The 23,106-nt window shown below is 41.8% G+C and overlaps 1 protein-coding gene across 1 annotated transcript; it reads left to right on the top strand.

The window, feature by feature from the left end:
- Positions 1-1,666: 1,666 nt before the first annotated feature.
- Positions 1,667-22,853, top strand: TMEM244 (transmembrane protein 244). The gene is made up of 6 exons (XM_083498223.1): positions 1,667-2,549; positions 13,822-13,907; positions 14,278-14,351; positions 20,528-20,653; positions 21,631-21,675; positions 22,650-22,853. Exons 1-6 carry the CDS (start codon positions 2,523-2,525, stop codon positions 22,742-22,744), a joined length of 453 nt encoding a protein of 150 aa, XP_083354349.1. The 5' UTR covers positions 1,667-2,522; the 3' UTR covers positions 22,745-22,853.
- The last annotated feature ends 253 nt before the right edge of the window (positions 22,854-23,106 follow it).

The following is a 23,106-nucleotide window of genomic DNA, read 5'->3' as shown; positions in this document are numbered from 1 at the left end:
AAATTAAACTCACGAGGCACGCAATGAGTAAGTGGACATTTCAGCATTTGTTTTAACTTGAGCATCATCAGTTTGAGGTCCCCATGGAGAGCAGTTTAAACACATAACAGTGCATCTTAAAAGCTAAGGTTGGGGGGAATCCCTATCCTATCTGCTGCATCACCAGAGAATAAGCCATTAGGAAAGGAAATAACTATCACGTCACTAGTTATCAATGTCTACTAGCTACAATGGCTATGTTCTGCTTCTACACTCTCTCAGTGTCAGTTGCTAGTAATCACAAGTGTGGAGGGTGCTGTTGAGCTCAAGCCCTGCTTTTAGGCTTCCCTCAGGTATTTAGTTGGCCACTGTGAGTTTCAGATGCTGGACTAGATGAGTCAATGGCCTAGTCAAGCAGACCAGTGGCCCATCTTTTTAGGTCCTTAATAGGTTACCTGTGTAACATGACTACCTGTGATGCTGATTGAACAGCACAAACTAAGGTCCTTCAGCCACACTAGAGCACTTCAGCACAGCTGCAGCACTGCTTTTCCTCAATTGCCTTGAAGTAGTAATTTTACCTTGAAGTGGAATTAAAATCTATTGCTGTATTATGCAGCAATGCCGTTTTGTACTGTCTGGTCACAAGGAAGTTCCATTCAGCAAAGGTCTTTCTTAAACAAAGGCTTCCATTTTGCAACCCCAACCCTTTTTGTTTCTTCCTATTGTTGAGGGTAGTAGAATTAACGATTAATAGCCTCCTTTGCCCCTTTAATAGCATCTTTAAATTGCCCCAGTCCCAGTTTTCCTTTGGAGGTGGGACAGGAAAGATGATTTAATTACTAATTTCCTCTTATTACTCCTTTCCCCTTTTTATTCTTTTCACTAATGGAGAAATAGTGGTTTTTATGGCACTGTTTTACCCCCTTTTTAAGGAATGTTTGTTTGTTTACTAAATTTGTTAGTTGCTCGTTGCCGAAAAGGTCTCCAAATGCCCAAATGTTTGAGGCATAGACTTAAGTTTTTTTTTAAAAAAAAAAGTTACATTAAAATATAAACATATATGCACAAAGCATATACTGCAGCAATAAGTAATTGAAGCTGCCACCCCCATAACCGCTGGCTTTGGAGCACTTTAGAAAGGAGAAAAGCAGGAGCTGTTCATCACTAACAGCTCAGCCTGGATCAACAGGAAGCAATAAGGCAAGTTGTGAACGTGCAAAATGGAAGAGTTCAATTTAAAGGCACAGAAGCCCTGGAAAGCCTTAATAGCGTTTTAGCTATCCACACTGCATAGATCAGCGTTGCAATAAAGTTTTCTCTTAAAATAATCACCACAAAACATGTCTGGGAAACACTGGGAACAGTTCCTGGGAAAGCTCTAGAATGCAGTGGGGCAGTGCTTCTCAAGCAGTGGACCAGGACAGACCTGTGGGCTTTGCTTTCAAGTGGGTCTCAGTGCCACAGCCTGCCTTGTGCCGCCTCAATTGTTGATTCCACCCTCTAGTCATCTCATAGCCTTTGGATTTAACAAGCGCCAGCACCAGCACCAGCAACTCCTTGCATGCTGAGTAAAGATGCCCAGGAGACCTAGAGCAGGGATCAGCAAACTTTTTCAGCAGGCGGCCGGTCCACCGTACCTCAGACCATGTGGGGGGCCAGACTATATTTTTAAGAAAAAAATGAACAAATTCCTATGCCCCACAAATAACCCAGAGATGCATTTTAAATAAAAGGACACACTCATGTAAAAACACGCTGATTCCTGGACCATGCACAGGCCAGATTTAGAAGGCGATTGGGCCGGATCCAGCCCCCGGGCCTTAGTTTGCCTACCCATGACCTAGAGGTTTAGTGGCAAGCAGAGGGTGAGGAAGGAAGTTTCCTTCCCCTGAGGGAAAGAGTCAGAGAAGGCCTTGAAGGACAGTGGAAAAGTGGCTTCTGATGATGACGTTGATTACTTAAACTGGGAATAGGAAGAAAAGGGACAAGACAGGAAAGTTATTATTGCTATATAGGAGGAAGATGCGGATGTAAAAGGGTGGAGGAATGAAATTGCGGGGGGGGGGAGGGAGGAGAAGGTACAAGAAGGTACAAGTTTAGTGTAGAAGGAGAATGGGTAAAGAAATTACAGGAAACAGTTAAACAATACTGTAAAGGGCATGTGGGGGTGAGAAGTGAAAAATATGAAAGAAAAGGCCTTCTCCACTCAGAGCCTCTGGATAAGCAAATGCTGACAAAAACAGATAGATTGAGCCACAATACCTCAGATAAATGTCTGTACTTAGAGGAAAGCTAGCCTATGGAACTGCCTCTATGGCTAATAATTTAGCAATTTCCAAAGATGGATTAGATATTGTTAGAAGGTGATACCACTAATTACCAGTTGTAGTTATACCAAAGTCTTCTTGCATCCGTCACCATTTTGTGACTTGTTCTACCCCTGCACTACTATTTTGTGACTGGTGGGCCTTAGTAACTTTCAGCAGCCTCAAGTGGGCCCTGCAGGTAGAAAGTTTGAGAACACATTCAGGAAGCCAAGAATGACAACATGTGGATTCTCCATAAGAGTGAGTTAACAAAGAGTGGCAATTCCAGGAGGAAATTGGTGCAGAAGCAGAAATACCCTAATGCAAGATAAAGGTAAAGGGACCCCTGACCATTAGGTCCAGTTGTGACCGACTCTGGCGTTGCGGCGCTCATCTCGCTTTATTGGCCGAGGGAGCCGGCGTACAGCTTCCGGGTCATGTGGCCAGCATGACTAAGCCGCTTCTGGCAAACCAGAGCAGTGCACAGAAACGCCGTTTACCTTCCCGCCGGAGCGGTACCTATTTATCTACTTGCACTTTGACGTGCTTTCAAACTGCTAGGTTGGCAGGAGCAGGGACCGAGCAACAGGAGCTCACCCCGTTGGGGGATTTGAACCGCCAACCTTCTGATTGGCAAGTCCTAGGCTCTGTGGTTTAACCCACAGCGCCACCCGCGTCCCAATCTAATGCAAGATGGTTGTATGTTAATACTGGCTTAGGGTTGCTCTTGCCACACCAGTAACATCTACTAGTACCAGACATATTGAGGCCACCTTATTTATTGTAAGCCTTCTAGAGAACTTTGTATGATGGGGCTATAAGTTAATGCCATCTATGAACAAATAAACAAATAAAGCAGAGTAGCATTGGCTCATTATTGGACAGAGAAGGTTATGTGGCATTTTTACTGAAATGGGGGGAGCAGTTGCTAAGGTTTACTCTGTGTTGTTCTAAAGTATTTTTGACCACCTCAAATATATTGGTGTAACCCTACACAGTTAATAATCTGGAGCAATCTTTTGTGATTATAGGCAGCATAGCTGATAGATGCCCCCCCCCCATGTCACTGCAGTACCAGCTGTTCCCTGCACTGTGAGGGTGTCAAGCAGGCATAGCCAACCTGGTAACCTCCAAATGTTGTTGGACTCCAACTCCCATTAGCTGTAATGCTCAATGGTCAGGGATTATGGGAGCTGTCCAACGACATTTGGAGAGCCCTGCATTGGTTACCCCAATCTATAGGAATTTAGCCCCTATAGTTCTTATAATTCCACAGAGGAAACCATTCTTATTCAAAACCAATTTAAGTCTGTAATGCAGATATACCCTAAGGGCCTTTTCACATATAGTTTGAAAATTGCTTGAATTATCAGCTCTAGCTCATTACATTCCCTTCCTCCATAAGTAAAGATTTCTCCTGTAGTAAAGATTCTCTTGACCCCTCCAGCTAAAAAAGGGGAAATGCTCTATTACTTGCTTAGAACTAAATCTATACAGCTCAAATTTGATGGAGGGCCAGTCACCTGCTTTAGGTAAAGCATCACAAGTGACAACAGCAGCATATGAAAGTTAAAATAGGCTTGTAATCTACCATCTTGCTTCATCCTCCATTACATTAACAATAGGATTTCTGAGCATTCAAAAAATTTCATTAAGCTCGTACTCACATGCACACAAATAGTGTAAGAAAGGCTCAAAGCACTTTAATTAGTGTGTGCATAAATGTGTGGACTCCTTGCAAGTACTTAACTGCTGATCTTGCAGTTTCCCCATACTTTCTGAGATAGTTTATTATATTAGTATGTACATCATGCTTTTCATGTACATACAGTGAAGCCTGTTTTATTCAATATTAATTATTTATCATTAACATGAATTGACTTCAGTTGATAGTGATAATGTAACTGTTTTCATAACCTTGGTTTTGATTGGTTAAAAGAAAGAAATCACCATCTAATCAAGAAAGCTTAGCTCTGTGTTAGATTATTCAATCTTTTTATTCCTCAAGGTAACATAAATAATCTCATTTCCCCTATTATCCTCATAACAACAACCTTGGAAGGTATGTCAGGCTGACCAACTCAGGGTCACTCAGTTTTGCAATGTGACAAAATTAGCTCCATCTGCCAAATTAGCTCCATCTGCCATTTCCAAAGACGCAGATTTCTGTTTTCTGATAAATTTTTAGTCAAACTCCACATACCAGAAAAACAACCTATTCAGGTTTTTCTTCTACACTGAGATATTACTCCAACTCCCCCCCCCCCCGTGAGTAAATTCCATCTAAATGTTTTAAACAGCATCAGTTCTTGTACAGAGCATGACCAACCTATCTCCTATCCTGATATCACTCTGACACATTGAGTTCGTGTTGTTCTGTATTGCAGAGGGCTTATCAACATGGTTCTTTCCTCACAATCTTTCTTTTATTTTTTCCGTAAAAGATGTAGGACCAAATTAAGCTGTACATCTTTGATTTACTTCCCTCTGTGAGTAGACTCGTGTAATATTGTGGCGGTTCCTTCAGTGTTTAGGCCACCCTAAAAAAAGGGTGCCGGAACTCACCACAAACACCTCCCTCATTCTCTTAGAATGGCAATGGTGCCCACCTGAGAACTGAATTCCAGCAAGTTCCAGCTGAAAAAAGCCCAGAGTATGAGAATCGCTGGACTCTAAGCAGGGGTGCCGACTTCGGCCCCAGGTTATGGGTACCCAGCATGCACAATGTGATGTCATGACATTACATTGCAGCGTGATGTCATGATGTCACATGTCCCATGGCCTCAGAACCTGACTTCCGGTGGCCTTGGACAGCATCTCTGAGGTCTCATGACTTCCGGTGGTTTGTGAGGCATCAGAAGTTGCATCGGGGGCCCTGCGGTGAAATGTTTTGTGGGTGCTCAGGCCCCCAGGGCCCCCTAGAGATGGTGCCCATGGCTCTAAGGATCCTGTTTGCATACTTTATCTGTAGTTTGAAGTATTTGCCATGGTTCTTCACCAACCATCAGACAACCAATGTGTTAGGAAGTTCACTTTGGGAGGAGACATGGAGAAAATTTGCTCTGGATATTTTGTGGATGTGATTTTTAAATCACAACAGCACCATGCGCTTGGGTCAGAGGAAGCAGGTGGGACAGGTTCAGGGAGTCCCTGTTGCCAAGGTATTGGGAAGAGGAAAGTATGTAATGGGAGACGGGAGGTAGACCATTCGTGTCTTTTTGGAGGCTACAACTAGTGCAGAATGCGACTGCTAGGTTGTTAAGTGAGGAAGCCCAATGGAACCATATGTTACCAGTCCAGAAAGGACAGCATTGGCTGCTGGTGACCTACTGAAGCCAATTCAGGACAATGTCAGGACAAGCATAAAGGTAAGGGGACCCCTGACCATTAGGTCCAGTCGTGGCCGACTCTGGGATTACGGTGCTCATCTTGCTTTATTGGCCGAGGGAGCTGGCATACAGCTTCTGGGTCATGTGGCCAGCATGACTAAGCCGCTTCTGGCAAACCAGAGCAGCGCACGGAAACACCGTTTACAGTGGTACCTCGCAAGACGAATGCCTCGCAAGATGAAAAATGCGCAAGACAAAAGAGTTTTCCGTTTTTTGAGTCGTCCCGCAAGACGAATTTCCCTATGGGCTTGCTTCGCAAGACGAAACATCTTGTGATTTAAAACTGCACTGGCTGCATTCCTATGCACACTTTCCTAGGAGTAAGTTTTATTGAAAACAGCAACACTTTTTCCTGTTTCGGTTGTCAGTAAATAACCATATTATTCATGCAAAACCTACAAAGATTGCCTTGTTCTAGCTAATTCCAAAAAAGCTTTTGGCAGTTTTAAGCAATAATCTTGTGATTCATTTCGTATAAGAACAAACAGCAAAGATTCTGTAGCACCTTAAAGACTAACAAATGAATTGTGGCAGAAACTTTCATGGACCAGATCACTAATCTGTAAAAGGCAAGCCATCACCACAATATTAGCCTTAAATGTTCCATACAGAAATGTTGCTTTTCTCTGCAGTAGGCTCAGAGTGCTACCTTAAGCCTGTGTGTGCACTTTGCCTTTAAAGTACATTCAAAGCACATTCCCCCACCCCCTCAAAGAATTCTGGGCACTGTAGTTTATAAAAGGTTGCTGGAAATTGTGACTCTGTGAGGGGTAAATTATAGTGCCTAGAATTCTTTCAGAGGGAAAATGAGCTTTAAAGGTCTAGCACGTGCAATCTATGGAACCTCACATTAAGAATTTATTATATTCAGGAAGATATGAGCAATAGTCCCAAAATACAAAACTATTAGGGGTAGGAATCACTGACAAAATATTTCTGGATATTGCTCTCCCTCCTTCAGCAATGCAAATCTTTATATAGCCTCTCCAAAACTGCAATAATAAAATTTTCTTTTTGAAAGGTGAGCAGTTGCAAGTTCAGCACAGAGACACTTCGAATAAATTTAGAGGAGAAAAGAAAAAATAGCATGACTAAAGGTGCTTACAACATTACACTAGCTCACAAATGATAAGATCACTTAGAACAGTACTATATCAGGCTAAAGCAGGCGCGGGGAACCTGCGGCTCCCCAGATAGTGTCAGACTTCAACTCCCATCAGCCTTAGCCAGCATGGCGAATGGTCAGGGATAATGGGAGCTGTAGCCCAACATCTGGAGAGGCATGGATTCCCTAGTCCTGGCCTAAAATATTTGTGTGAATGCAACCAAAGTCACTCCAATAAAGAGGTCAGAGAGAGAAGCAACAACATATATATGAACGTAACAGTTTTTTCATATGTATACGCTGACAGCGAAAGATTGTTTTAAATGAACAAATTCTTTCCGGCCTTGACATCATTTTGTGGAAATACACCTAGGGGAATGGTGATGCAATATGTCTAGTGTGGCCTAGTTGTGCGAAGTACTGCTGCCTTAAGTCACTTGGATATTTAACCTGATCAGTTATGTTTGCCCTCTAGTGGTAGCTCTTTTGAACACAAGCAAGACAATTTTGACTTGCAGGTCTGCTGCGATCATGGTATGGAATAGCGTACCGTATTCAAAAGACCTTTCCATTTGATTCTTAGCATTTCCATGACATCATAGAGAAGGGTGGTATTTTACTAAGTTTTAATCTGAGGAGACTGATATTAATGGATTTCATTTATGATCATTAATTTCAGTGGGTCCATCCTGAGTTAAACTTAGTTGAATACTGCCCATTAGGTTTAACTTCATTTGTCTACACAACTTTCCCACTTCATAAACTTATATTCTTATAGGGCTTTTTTTCTTAATCATGCTGTTCTTTTACAAATATATTTGCTCTGTAGTCTCCCAGCTTTGCCTTTGCGATATACTGTTATTAAAAGACTATGCTAATAACTTCACCAGACCTTAGAGAGAGAGAATAGACTATAACTCAATGCAACCATTTTCTACAGAAAATATGTTGGTATGGCACCTCCAGGATTGCTGACATTAATACGTTAGCAGAAAACTGCTTCCGGATTGGCTAGGTATAATAAGTGCCTGAAGTCTTGCTGGTCAAAGGCCAGCCCACCTGTGAGGCAACTTCCATAGGGGCATCAGGGCCCAATGTAAGTCTTTATTTCCCTCTTGTTCCTGATGTAGATCTTCACTCATTCCTTCTTCCCTGGCGGGAAGGAAGGCACCATTTTGTGGTTCGCCTCAGGTGCCAAAAGGTATTGGGCCAGCCCTGATGATATCCAAAATTACTTGTACTTAGAGTAAACCCATTAATTTCAATCCACTTAAGTCCATTGGGTTTACTCTTAGTATGGCTGATGCTGGGTATCACTCAGAAACTCCTGTAGGCTACTCTTCTGGGTTTTCCTGCTTAAAAGTTTCAACACTTCCTGGATTTAAATTGTCTCCTCTTCCATCTTCCAAATCCTAGGCCAAGCTTCCTCAAACTCAGCCCTCCAGATATTTTGGCCTACAACTCCCAAGATCCCTAGCTAGCAGGACCAGTGGTCAGGGATGATGGGAATTGTAGTCTCAAAACATCTGGCGGTTGGGCCGAGGTTGAGGAAGCCCGTCCTAGACTCTTAATAATATGGACCTAGAGTTCAGCTTCTGGCAATGCCTCAACACCATCTCAATTAATACTATGCCACTCAAACCATTTATTCAACCTAACCTAGACTTTTATTTTGATATCATCTGCAGTGAGTTAGTTCTGGTCTAGTCAAGGGTTTTCTAAAGCAATTGATCTTACGGGATAACAAAATGGAAATAGTTTATTACAAACTATAGTGTGCTGACTAATGCCAATAATAGAGACCAAATTACGAAACAAATGTTTCTAAGGTTTGCTCATACTCTTTTTCTTCTGCTCGATTATCCAGAAAGTTTCTGAGAAGCAAAAGCACCACTGGCTCAGCATATCTACACAATAAATTGGTTGCTTTGTGCCCTCAAGTGATGACAGGATATAAAGAAAGCCTAAGCATTATGAGAAGGAACACCTTCTTGCTGGAACAAAGGAAGCTGTCTTATTGGTCCATCTTGTCAGACCCATTGGCCTATCTTGCTCAGTACTGTCTACACTGACTGGCAGTGGCTCTCCAGGGTTTCAGGCTTGCTGAAGTTATTTCGAATCCAACTTGGAAATGCTAAGGATTGAACCTGAGACTCTCTGCATGCAAAGCAGAGGCTCTACTGCTGAGCTACAGCCCCATGCACAGACACCCCCCCCCATCATACCTGCAGATTATGTTAAGCTTTTAATATTAGTAACTGTTATGTACTGAAGTTCCCACCCTGGGCCAGCAAGGGGATACTGTAGATAGTTATGCAAATAAGGGATCGAAAGTGACGTTCAGTGATTGGATAGTTTTAGAAAATCGTTACAGTTACGTTGTACTGGAGCTCTATATAAGCAGGCTGACTGAACCCTTCAGTTCAGTTCTGTTCTGGCCTGCGAATAAACAAGAGCTGTTTGAAGAATTGCTGTGTCGTCTGATATGTTCACCCACAACTTAACAGTAACAGCCTATGGGTATTCTTCATATGATTGTAATATCACAAACCAAGGGGTTTTTTTTTTGTACAGCAGACTTCACTATGCATCCCAAAGCATTTCAAAGTGATTTAAAAGCTATCAAAAAAGCAGCAACAATAAGCACTCAGGCTCTTTCATTCAAATTCAGAAACAGAAAGATCATAATCCTCCGTCATTTACTCTTGAAGTTGTTCCTCCAAAATCAATAGAGTTACTTCAAAATACTCAAGTTTTGGATTATAGCCTAAAACAGCTGTTCTGCCTGTCTAAGCTTTCCCGGGAGTTTGTACCGTAATCATTAATAGCAAAGACTTGAAAAGGCAATTGATTTCAATCAATATGGAAAGCATTGCAAACAGCAGGCAGCAGCCAACCCAGCACCTATGAACAAAAGCTGACAAAGGTCAAAAAGGAACGGAATTATTTTCACATGCTTGAAGTGCCGGTGGGCAGGAGAAGGTACATTTTGTGAAATGCAAACAGGGAGGGAGCATCAGCCCCCACCCCCACAAGTAAGAAAACAGCATGTGGGGTGCAGAAAGGGAGCCCAAACTCAGGTGGACTCCCACCTGATTTTAAATTATTGACTTCTCCAGCAGCCCTCTGTTCAGAAGGACTCTCCAGTACTCCAGAGAGGCTTGGAGATGCCGATGGGTGGTCTTAGGGAAGAGAAGTGGTAAATGTTCTTTCTGTGAACTAAATTATGCTCATTTAAGATCAAAGCTACTGTGTCTGTATGGATAAATGCTCAGGCACACAGTTCAAATCCACCAGGAGCCATGGGTTCAGTATTGTGGGCCTAATTCTGTGGATCTCTTTCCTGCTGAGATCAGACAGCCCCCATCTCACTCCCGTGGAAACTCAGGTGCTTGGTGAACAGCTTTGTGTTGTTGTTGTTTTTACTTCAGCAGACATGTTAAGAAAACCTTTCTGTTGTTGTTGTTGTTGTTGTTGTTGTTGTTCTTCTTCTTCTTCTTCTTCTTCTTCTTCTTCTTCTTCTTCTTCTCCTCCTCCTCCTCCTCCTCCTCCTCCTTCTCCTCCTCCTTTTCCTTCTTTTTCCTCCTCCTCCTCCTCTGATATTATTTCTACTGTATCTCTTTTGTATCCTCATTGTACACTGCTTAGAAACAATGCTGTTAAGTGGTATATGAACTGATTGAAACAATTAATTAATTAACAAGTCTAGTGGCTCCTTAAAGACCAACCAATTTATAATGGCATAAATTTTTGTGCATAAATTAACTGGCACAATTCAAAGGACAAATGGCTATAGAGCAGTTGTTGGAAACCTTTGGACCCATTGATGTTGCTGAACTACAACTCCCATCATCCCTAGCCATTGGTCATGTTTACTGGGAATGCGAGTGACGCTGTAGTCTAAACCACTGAGTCTCTTGGGCTTGCCAATCAAAAGGTCGACGGTTCGAATCCCCGCGACGGGGTGAACTTCCGTTACTCTGTCCCAGCTCTTGCCCACCTAGCAGTTCGAAAGCACGTCAAAGTGCAAGTAGATAAATAGGTACCGCTGTGGTAGGAAGGTAAACAGCGTTTCCGTGCACTCTGGTTTCTGTCACGGTGTTCCGTTGCGCCAGAAGCGGTTTAGTCATGCTGGCTGGTTTATGTTGTTATTTATGGCCTCTTTTGTAAATAAAAAAATAACACCAAATCCAAATTTAGAAGGTTAGTTTTGTTAAGCTAAATCAGCAGTGTCTTGTAACACCTTTAAACAAATTTATTGTAGCATAAGCTTTCACAGGTAAGTGATATTTCATCAGTTGACGGGGGGACGGGGGCTGGACGTACCATTCTTTCCAAAGAAAACAACAGTGGGTCAAAATACCTTGGCAAAACAATATTTACACATTTAAGTACTTCTGATCTAAATATGATAAAAAAGTATTTGCTTTTAGATAAAAAAGAATTCAATTACAGCTGATTATTGTTTACTTCCAGTTATGGCCTCAGGGAGGGGCCATAGCTCAGAGAATATGATACTTGATATGCAGATGGTCCCGTGTTCAGTCCCTGCTATTTCCCATTTGAAAATAAGCTCCTGTATCAGATCAGGAGGTTTTCAGAATTACATTGCCAGTCAGCATAAGACAGTACCAGGTGAGATCAATCAATGGCCTCAACACAAGGCAGCTTCGTGAGTGTGTGTGTGTGTGTGTGTGTATACACATACATATATACACATACATGTTCATTGTAAATGGTGATAGTAAATGTATGTTATGATTTGCAAAAGAAATCAAAAACAGGACAGTCGTGCCTCCTCTGTGAACTGATATCAAAGACCCACAATAGAGAGAAAATGGAAAAAATGAAAATACTAGCTACATGCAGTTTCATAATAGCAAAGTGTGCAAGATGTGGTGGGTTTTTTTTTTAGCTGAGCATGTCGAAAAGCAGTTTGGACTTTTAATGAGCTGCTAAGGATTGTCTGGTTGGACTTCAGCAGCTTAGAGTTGGCTCACAGATGGCTTTTGCCCCAGTTCACTTTAATCCAATAATGCTATTCTGCTCCGTCTCACACTGCACACCCAGTAGTGCTTTGTGAGTGAAAAATTGAGGCTTCTTCCAGCTGATATTGGTATGAGAAATGTAACTGCATCACTGCTCTTTTGCTCATCATGTGTACATGGCTCTCAAGATAAAAATTGCTGAGACTAAGGTAACAAAAATCAAGTTGGCATTGAACTCAAGGTCATTGCGTAGAATTTGCTATATGTGACATATGGCAGGTATTTGGAAGAACCATTGCCTTTACTCCAATAAGCTGTCTTGTATACTTTTGTCGTTCTTTGACTCTTGAAAAAAAAACATTAAAAAAATTAGTGATGCAGGTGGGAAATAATTTAAAGCATTGATAACAACTGCTGGGACATAAAGAGGATTTTAAAAAAAATATGTAAAGTTTGAAAGTGTTTTCTAACATTGTCTGGAGCTCCTGAAACATAATTAATTGCTGCTTTGTACAGAAACTGTTATAAATGCCACCAGTCCTCATGATCTGGTGTAGTTCTAAATGTTTCAATAGAATAGCTTCAAACAGTGCTTTCTCTCTCTCTCTCTCTCTATAATATAGATAGATAGATAGATAGATAAATAGATAGATAGATAGATAGGTAGGTAGGTAGGTAGGTTTAGGGGTACTCTCATTTTCCTACTCATATTGAAATACTGCCCTTCAATGAGGTCAAACTTAGATTTGAAAAATGTTTAGGGGTATGTGTACCCCCCAGAAGAAAAGCATTGGTTTCAAGCCAAATTGTGACTAACAAATCACTGAAGTATGCTGGATTATTTTATTATTATTTCTAAACAGAACAAAGTTTTTGAAATCCACCAGATATGGCAGCAGGGATGGGAGGCAGGTAGAATACCAAGACATATAGCAGGCATAGGCAAACTCGGCGCTCCGGATGTTTTTGGCCTACAACTCCCATGATCCCTAGCTAACAGGACCAGTGGTCAGGGATGATGGGAATTGTAGTCACAAAACATCTGGAGGGCTGAGTTTGCCTGTGCCTGACATATAGGCTTACTAGTCACTCTGTGATTGAGTGATGTCTTGGATCAGGACCAGAGCATTTGGCCACCAGCTAAAATAAGGTTACCAGATATTTTTCCCAATGAATCCGGGGACACTTTTCAACTTCCTACTAAATAGATGTGTTTTGTCAGGGGACTGATTTGTAAATCCGGGGACAACTGGTAACCTTAAGCTAAAATAGCCTTTTGGCATCCAGTTATAGATAGTTCATTCTTTGAATCTTTCACATACGTTTTATTATCATTTACAGGATTCTCTCCAAGTAACTGTAACGTTTCTAGTGTGGTGACAACTAGAGTTTTATTTGGTCTGCTGCATGAAGTTTGCAAACATGAGATGAGGTGGATGGAGAACAAATTGTTGTTGTGGGATTTGGGCCTTGGCTCAAGACTCTGTTCAGCCATGAACACAAGAATGAGTCATTGGGTCCTACAAAGTGGTAGCTTAACAAGCTGTGCACAGGGTTTCCCATCAGCTTATGTTGCCCTAGCAAACAGGGATGAAAATCCAGCACATGTTTTTGCTTCATCAGAAATCCAGGCAAGCAGGAGAAGGTAATATTCAAATGTTCAAAATGGACAAGCTTATCAAGAGTTTATTGTAGTAAATTGACATTTAGTAAACTGACATCTGTAATCGCACAATTTCTCACAGCCTCAATACTCTTACGGAAAATGGCACTAATGGGGATTTACCTCATAGTGTTGCTTGCAAGATCATAGAATCTAGGGAATGATCTGAGAGCTAAGCAGGTTTAGGTCAGTGCTTGGATATGAGGTTGCTTAGAAATTCTATGCAGATGGCCTTGAGCTGCATTATAGGAAAAAAAGAGGGACATAAATGTACTAAAGTAATAATAATAAATAATAATAATAATAGTTTAGGGTAAGGTGTCTTACTGCTGAGTTATTGTTTTCTGGGTAACTTGAAAGTGAGCTTCATGTCATTTTTCCTTTACAGATTGTTTTGCTCAATCTCCTACTATGTGTGATCATATTCTACTCTGTGTATTATGTGGTCCTATGCTTTTGTTTCACAGCGTTCAGGTAGGAATACTTTGGCAATAATCATGAATGAATGAATGACTATGTGACTACAGATGTAGTGCAATGCTGACAACATTTTGCTCAAACATGGCCTCAGATACTTTGGGTGGAATTCTTTAACATAATAAAAGATAGTATGGTAGCTAAATGTGTCCATATAAGCATACAGAGTGGATTCTTGAATTCACTGTAAAATACATAATGGCTTTTAAAACATCTTCTGTGAAAAGTAGAACAATTAGCTAAAATTGCTTTAGCAAGACATTAAAATAATTTAGGAAATCAGCACACATGCACAATGATTTGCCTGATTTAGTATCATAAGCTTCTTGTACTGGGATAAACTTTAAAATTGTCCAACTCTTCACAGGCTGCAGATGTTGGATGGACTGGCACCATTTGACTTCAAGACCAGCCCATCATGGATTCACTCATATTATTTAGGTAAATGTTCTTCCTTGAAGTCCTTATTCTTAAGATGGTCTTATTCTTAGATGGTTTCTCTACTGAAATACTTCAAACACTTGAATTTTTTAAATGAAGTTTAAGTATTATACAGATCGTATCATCTTATAGCAGGGTTAGCAGGATTGGGGAAACCTTTTCAGCCTGACTGAGGGCCAAATTTCCTTCAGGTAATCCTTCTGTGGGCCATAGGCAAAAGTGAGGAAAGAAACAAAGTGAATTTTACCTCTGTACAGTAGAGTAGTTTGTACACACAGCCCTCTATCCTTCACACACGCAAGGAAGAGACATTATGAGAGCTCAAGGGCACATTTCAGCCTGGCAAAAACACTCAAGGAAGGTGTAAAGCAGGGCTCGTGAGAGGTTTGGCTTGGGATTGTGTAGTCTGGGGGAAATGGTGAGGGCCACGCAGTAAGACCATCAGGCCTAAATTTGACTCCTGAACCTGAGGTTTCCCCATATCTGCTTCATGGTTTCATAATTTCATATTGTATGGCATTACTAATTTCAAGTCAATGGTATTTATTTATTTATTCAGTTTATATCCCACCCTCCTGAAGGAGCCCTGGGTGGCAGACGCAGCAACAATAAAACATCAAAACAACAACTAAAAACAGTTGAAATCATTAAAAAAAAAATAGTGAAGACTAAAGTACATAGCAGTTTGACAGTGGAACCAGTTACTGAGGTGGAGAATGGAGAGATCTTCAAGCAGAGGCTGCAAAGCCACATGTTGGGGATTCCTTAGCTGCAGATTTCTTGATGACCTACAATGCCTTCTCCAGCAATGTGATTCCAGAGGTCTGTATGTATGACTTTTCAGTTGGGGGCATTCACATTTGAGACCCTACTTGAGATGCCCACCCAGAGCTAGCCCTGATAATATTGTTAACACATCTCACAATTACTCAGCATTCCTAGTTCATATGGAAATATTCCTGTCATGCAAAACAAAAGAACATATCCCAAAGCAAGGGGTTCAGGCCCACAAAAAGATGAATAAAGGAAATAGGGTTCTGAACATTGTGGGTCTGGAGGTTCCCATTTCTGAAGGCATACACCCAAGATTTCATTCATGCACACCAGGGATGGGGAACCAGCAGTCCTCCAGATGTTTCTGGACTCCCAAGTCCTGTCAGCCCCAACCAGTATGGCCGAATGCCAGGCATGATGGGAGTTGAAGTGCAGCAACATATGGAAGGCCACAAGTTCCTCACACCCGAACTTGTTAAGCATGAAATGTTAAGCGTGAATGTGAAAAGCAGGTATATGAAAGCACATGTATCATTCAGATATACTAATCAAATAGCTAGGATTGGTTGTGGATTCCTGTTGCTGTATAAGCTGTGAATCGTCTTGGCTGTGATTCTTTATAAAGCTGTTATGGCTCCCCTTCTGGGCTAAAAGAGAGCGATTTACATTAAATACATACATTTTAGTTATTTTATGGTCTTTTTTCCTTAAACGAAAGCTAAATCGCTATGAATGAAACCTTTTAAAATGTAAATTGTTTTGAGAAACATCTCAAACACTTACGGAAACAGAAAATGTGAGGAGATATGCTACTGATTTGCTTTTAGATTAAAATAACATTCAGGGAGGTGATTTAGTTACTTGGGGTGGGGGCTGGCAGCAAAGCCATGTGTAATTGTAATAAGTGACTTATTGCATACAAATCTCATCTCAGTCTTATTGATATGATGTTCTAGCATACACTGGGTCCTCCCTGCCCCCGCCAAGCAATAACAGAGATTTAAATATGAATTTGCATGATGGCTTTGGGCAAGCATCTTTTTCTGAGGCCCTCCTGCCTCCAAACACTTGTTGAGACCATTTTTTTATAGGCTTGGGTAAAAGGAGCTGAAAATAGCACTGGAGGAAAGTTGGAAACCAGGAGTCCAAGGCCAGGAGATCACAAGCTGGTAGCTGGATAATAGAATCAGCACTTTGTCAATCTGATTCTGAAGCCTTTACAATCCCTGCATGTCGGGGGTGCCAATGGCCCTCCTGGCTGGCAGAGTTACTCTGGAGCGTAAGAGCACCACAGCTTGTAGTGTCTAGGGAAGACTGCAACATCTGTAGGCTACTATACCCCCCCAACATTTCTCTGATGAAAATAGGGATGCCCCATTCCATAATGATAATTTTAATATTTATACCCCACACATCTTATTGGGTTGCCCCAGCCACTCTGGCCAGCTTCCAACATATATAAAAACAAAAGAAAACATGAAACTTTTTTTAAAACTTCCCTATACAGGACTGCCTTCAGACAGCTCGGAGGTCGGATAACAAGAATAATTGTAACAAGGACACATTCCAGCCAGGCAAAAACACCCAAAGAGGATATGAAGCACAAGTCGTGAGAGGTTTAGCCTAGAAAGAGAGTGTGTAGCTGGCCTGGAGAGTGTCCCAACAGTCAGGTAGAAATACTTCACCACCCTGCTAAAGCCCTTGTAACTCACCAAACAGGGCTGCAAAACAGAGAGCTGTAGATTTCTGGCTCTTTTAGACCTGACAGATCGACAGCTATTGAGCAGTCCCAAGACGACTCTTCTTATGGGTCTCACCTCAAAATGTGGGGGAAGTGGTTTTTGTGGTCCTAAATTAGGTTTTCTACCTCCCAACCAAAAGTCATGGTCCTGTACCTTTTAAATATTCTGAGGCATATTGGAACCAGTTAGATTGTTTTTTTTTCCTGTACTAGGAGGCTTTGGAATTCAGAGCACCCTCCCTCTTTCTCCTCTCTCTGAGGCGGTTATCCTCAGATGGAGTCACTGGGGCAAACACTGTGCCCTACTTGGCCCCTCAGGGCCTCATTTCAAATGGGTGTTCCACTGAGGGAAATGTGTCTAGACAGAAAAGATGCCAGGGGATTGGAGCAGGACCCCATTATGAAGATGATGAAGCCAGCAGTTAATGGGGGAGTAACTGAGCTTGCATCTACATATGTTGTGCTTTAGTACTCAAGTCATCTGTCTTGGCAGATCACAGAACAGAGATAAATGTTAAAGTAGTCATAGCCCTCTTAATTGGCGTGTCAGCTCCCCAATTAGTGCTTCATGGCAAAATTAACCAGTGCAGCATCAACAGTGGCCCTAAGGTCTTTTGTCAGCTTCTGTGTTAATACAGAACTCACAAATGTGCAGCTTCATTCTCTTCATTTACCTCTGTGTGCTAGTTGCTCACATACTGTACTAATATGACCATTGCCAATCTAGTCATAATGCAAATAGGGTTGACCACGTGCAACTCAGGAAAATGGTGATTATTATAGACAAATTCCACTTTGATATAAACTTGTTTTTGAAGAGCAGGTTGTTGTTTTTTACCTTTCATAGTTGTGTAGCCAAAACCAGATAATATAATTTTATCTATGTCTCAGAGCAGAAGCATATAATAGAAAGTGCTTTTACAAAAATCCCTTTTATGATTTTAAGCCATTCAAGATTTTTATGAGTATATCCTAATTTTTTTAAAAAAAAGTAAAAAAAGTTTAAGGTTTTTGAGGAAATGGTTTGATTTAAATGGGTTTATTTTTACCTCAAGGTCGAGATATGACATTGTGTGTCCCTTGTAACACCTGGTGTAAACATGTGCCTTCATTGAACTCAGAGTCCTGGTCCCCACCATCACCACATGGCAGCCAATGAAATTGAGCTAACGAGTGAGGGACTTTGTGCATGATGGCAGTCAGGGCTTTGTTTACTAGCAGCAGTCATGAATTCCTCATACTGCCTAGTCTGTCCTTGATTCAACATATATTACACAAAGGGGAGCTGGTACGCTGCAGAAAGTAGTGAATGTCATGGTGGGGCTGCACTGCTTATCTGACCTCTATCCAGTTGAGTTGTTACAGCTTGCCACGGCAGAGAGAAGAGGAAGGGCGAGAGGACAGTGAGGTGAATGAACTGGATTGTTTCCACTGGAGCACTGGATTGGATTTGTGCCACGCCAGCCTCCCTGTCTCCATCTTAGCATGTAGCAGCGACTCAGCTGGAGGGAGTTCGAGTGGGGCCATCTGGTATTGCCTGCAAATGTTACTGGCTTGGAAGCTAGGGCTTTTCCCATTCACAGAAGCAAAACCACAAGTCCACTTTTGAGACTTTGACACTTCCTACTTATTGTCTTACATTTATATCCCTCCTTTGTTTCCTAATGGAACCCTAGAAGCTCCCTATCCACATGCTGACCAGACCCTGACGTGCTTTAGCTTCAGCAAGTTGGTGGCCTTACCTGTCTTAATCCTAGAATTGTAGCGTTGGAAGAGACCCCAAGGGTCCCAACTCTCTGCAATGCAGGAATCACAGCTAAAAAATCCCTGACATACAGCCATTCAACCTCTGCTTATAAACCTCTGATGACAGACAGCCCACTACTTTTTGAGGTAGTCTGTTCCACTGTAGAAGAGCTCTTTCTTCTGATCATGCGTTGTCTCATCCTTCATGCAAATCACGTGAGCCAGCTTCAGTAGAATTAGTTGGATGGGATGGTGGGATGGCAGGTTTCCTTGCTTCTCCTTCTTCCCCCAAATCCTAGAGACTAAACGAGGAGGAGGAAAGAGAGGTGAAATGACTGGATTGGGAAACTAAGCACTGAGCCCTCGATTCCTTCCCTTCTCCTAGTCTCTAGGATTTCCTGAATGCTGGTGCGGGTAAAGGAAGCCAGTTAAGTCCAGGGATATCTCCGGGAGAGCAGTAGATTAATTACAGTAATGACCACAGCAGCTGCTGAAGGTCTGAGTAATAAATTAGAGGGACACTTCTGAATTAATATCAGGAAAGTATTATTGCTTACCTTTTCATAGATCTTATTGCAGTTATGGCAGAGAGTAAGAGAATGGATATAAAAAGACTATGGATCTTCTCTAATCACTCAAAAACCTCTTTGTCTTTGTTAAAGTCAGTGGATGTTTACTATTAATTTTGGCTGATGAAGGATCAGCTTCTTGAAGGATAAGGTGGATTGTCTTTCGGTCTTGATAAAGAACCAACTGCTCAAGGCAACATTTAACTGTGTAAATTTTTAAGTTCATTTCCTTCATGAGGTTACTGCTGGTCTAAGCAACAATAAGTACCCATAAACTACTTTAATTTAGTGCATAATGGGATCTTGTTCATGGCAGGCAGAAGACTACAGTAAATACTTTTGCGGGGGAAATTACAGCGGCAATTATGAAAATCTGCCACATTCAGAACAATAAGTACTTTAAAAACATATTAATGGTGTTTAAAATGTCACAATGAAATCTGTCTGCAAAAATTTGTTCATATGCAAACTGTCAGCCATCCTAAGTTATTGAGAAGTCATGTGGTGTGTAGTGTATCTTTCTGCTCCCCTTTGAGGGGTACAGCATCCATAGACAATTCAAGATGTCCTGCTGCCTCAGGATTGTTTTGTTTTGTACCATACCTCCTTCCTTGAAAAGCATCATCTTCCAAACTTTTGGATTGAAAGTAAAGGTGACCTCCTGGTAGTATTTACTTTGCTATTATCTTAGATGGTGGGGCTGAAAAGGCAGTCTTGCAGACATGTGGCATGGTGTGTAAGGTGTTAAGAGGATCACCAAAGGAAATCCAAAATCCCTTTTAAAATGTTGCTATGGATTTCCACTTCCAGATCGATATAGGCAGCACATGGGAATTATTTCATTGTGCTAGCATGTGGCTAGAATTCAGACTCCCCAGTCAAAGCATACACATAAATTAAAGCAGGGCTAATGCAAGACTATTTTTCTACCTGAGGCAAAGGACAAGATGGCATCTCCCCCTAGACCATGTACAAAAGTCAAGACAGGTAGCCAGATGTTACTTCAATACTGGTTCTGGAACAGCATCTTCCACCAAGGACAGCAGCCTGGCTTAGGGGGCCACAGGGTAAATGCAGCTCCATTTCCCTGCCTTCTGCTGTCTACTGCCTGGAACGTCTGCTTACTTCTCCCTAATGATAGAGCTGGCCCTGAATGAAAGAGATACGTGTCTCCCATAGCAACTCTGTATGCCTCCTTAATTGCAAAGAATGCTTAGCAAACTGAGCCTGGAGCTGAGGATAAATACAACTGCTAAGCAGTGGATAATTTAGCAGTCTTGGGACTAGCAGCAGCCATAGGATACAACTTCCCATCCACTACTGTAACTCATTTTCTGTTTGTTTAGTTCTTCTAGTGTCACTGGAAATAACCTATCTCGTCTCTGGACTGCTCTTTGTCTTGGTTGTAGAAGAATGGGTTTGGGATTATGCAGTGACTGTTACAGTCATTCACATCACCATAACTGCGGCTGGTACGTATGCTGTTTAGTTAATAAATCCACAGAAAAAGAAGTATTGTTGATTTAAAACAACAACTACCCCAGTTTTTTTTAAGTGATGCTTTTGGCTTTACAAGGACTACTTGGATTATTAGCTTGTCCTTGCTTCTGTGTCTTGAGCTCTTGAGCTCTTGCCGAAGTTTCACTTGGTCAGCCATTAGGTTCTCCCTGCTTAGCCTTCTTCGCAGGATTGTTCTGGGGATGCTCACTGCAAACAACCCTGAGCCTGGCGCTATCTGCAGAGGGAAAATTCTGTTTTCAGATGTAGTTTGAATTCAAGACAGCGCTGCAAATTGACTTCCAACAGGCTCACACTGACAGCATTGATAAGCGGATCAACTCTGATGATGTGACCCCTCTGTTGCATTTGGAAATTCCTGATGGGAACTTCCTAGTGTGAACAAGCCAATTCCTGCTGATTTTGCACTGCTGGGCAGTGACCCACACTTGTAAATGAACTACCAGGAGCCCATTGTAACCTTCTGATTGTTCCTTTGTGCCTTTACCTGCTGCACAGCTGATGTTACATATGTCTAGTGGGGTGTGGCAGTGTTCAAAACTCCCATTGTTGTAGGTGCATTTTGCGACGGAATTTCACTAGCATGAGCAGTTTCTGAGCTCTGGGTGCAGTATTGTGCCTAAGATTTCAGATTAAAACTTCAGAGTGGAAGGAAAAGAGGACCCTTTTCAGCTTCCCCATGTGAAAAATGAACATAATATTTTAGCTGCAGTTCATTCATTTTCAGCTTTGTATTCTTATAAAAAAGCGACCTAGACATTCCGTTGTTGTGCCCATAACCTAGGCTTAAGGTGCCATTTAGCTCCTGGCTTTCATATCTCAGTTTCTAGCACTGGAGTGTGAGTGACTGGTTTTACGGTGTTGTTTGATATAATATTGTAATTTTTGTCATGTTGACATTAATCCTAAAATGTAACTTTTTGTTTTGCAGTTATGTCTGAATTCCCGTTGACATTGCACTGGTGGGCAGCTTTAGGTATGAGTTAAATGGTTATGATTTAATTATCCAAAATAGCACAGCTATAACTGTGGGTTAAACAACAGAACCTAGGACTTGCTGATGAGAAGGTCGGCGGTTTGAATCCCCGTGATGGGGTGAGCTCCCGTTGCTCGGTCCCTGCTCCTGCCAACCTAGCAGTTCGAAAGCACCTCAAAGTGCAAGTAGAGAAATAGGTACCGCTCCGGCAGGAAGGTAAACGGCGTTTCCGTGTGCTGCTCTGGTTTGCCAGAAGCGGCTTAGTCATGCTGGCCACATGACCCGGACGCTGTGTGCCGGCTCACTCGGCCAGTAAAGCGAGATGAGTGCCGCAACCCCAGAGTCGGCCACAACTGGACCTAATGGTCAGGGGTCCCTTTACCTTTTACCTTTATAAAGCATAGGAAATAAAAAAGACCCTGTCAGATCAGGCCAAAAGCCCATCTAACTCAGCACTCTGTCCTCACAGTGACTAACCAGATGCTTATGGGAACCCCTGAAGCAAAATCAGAACATTCTCCCCAGCTGTGAGAGCCAGCAGCCAGTATTCAGAGACATACTGCCTCTAGCAGTGGAGGCAGAACATTGCTAATGTGGCTGGTAGCCACGGACAGCCTTATTCTTTATGAATTTGTCCAATCTTCTTTGAAAGCCATCTAAGCCGGTGGTCATCACTATGTGAAAAAGTACTTCCTTCCAACATTCAGCTTCTTTGGATTGCCCTAAGTCCTAGTATTGAGAAAGAGGGAGAAAACATTTTCCCTGGTCACTTTATCCACACTGCATAATTCTGTATCCCTCTATCATATCCCCCTCCTTACTTGTCTGCTCTGTAAACAAAAAACCCCTGAAACACAGCCCAACCAAATATATGCCTCTCAAAACATCGCTGTTTTCCATGGCAAAACAGGTATTTTAAAATTCTTGCTAGCTGCTCCTAATACTAATCTAACATATTCTTGTATTATTTACAGGTTCAGGCCTAATTTTGATGGTTTGTGTTGGACAAAGTTTGGCTTACTACCTGTTCAAAGACAACTTTATTTATCCAGTTCTAGATAATTTCTGAAATGCATTTTTTCAGTGCCTATGTTGCTTTTTGAAAATGCACATGGATGTGTGGGCCAACGCTAGCATGCAGTTTTAAGTAGATCAGAATTCTATACACTGTCATAACCCAGGTGTTTGCTTGTTTTGTATAGGAATAACTATTTTTAGTCAATAAAACTGCTCTTATCACCAAAAAGCTCTTTCTGATGTTTAGTCAGATTCTCCTTTGTTGTAACTTGAATCCATTGGTTCGGGTGCTGCCCTCCAGAAGAGAAGAAAACAAGCTTGATTCATCTTCCATGTGACAGCCCTTTGGATTTTTGAAGGTGGTTATCATATCTCCTCTCAGTCTCCTTTTTTTCAGGCCAAATGTACCCAACT

Source organism: Podarcis liolepis (assembly GCF_965112155.1).
Source record: "Podarcis liolepis genome assembly, chromosome: 3".
Lineage (NCBI taxonomy): Eukaryota > Metazoa > Chordata > Lepidosauria > Squamata > Lacertidae > Podarcis > Podarcis liolepis.
The sequence above is the reverse complement of the archived record's forward strand: the minus strand, read 5'-3'. Positions and strand labels throughout refer to the sequence as shown.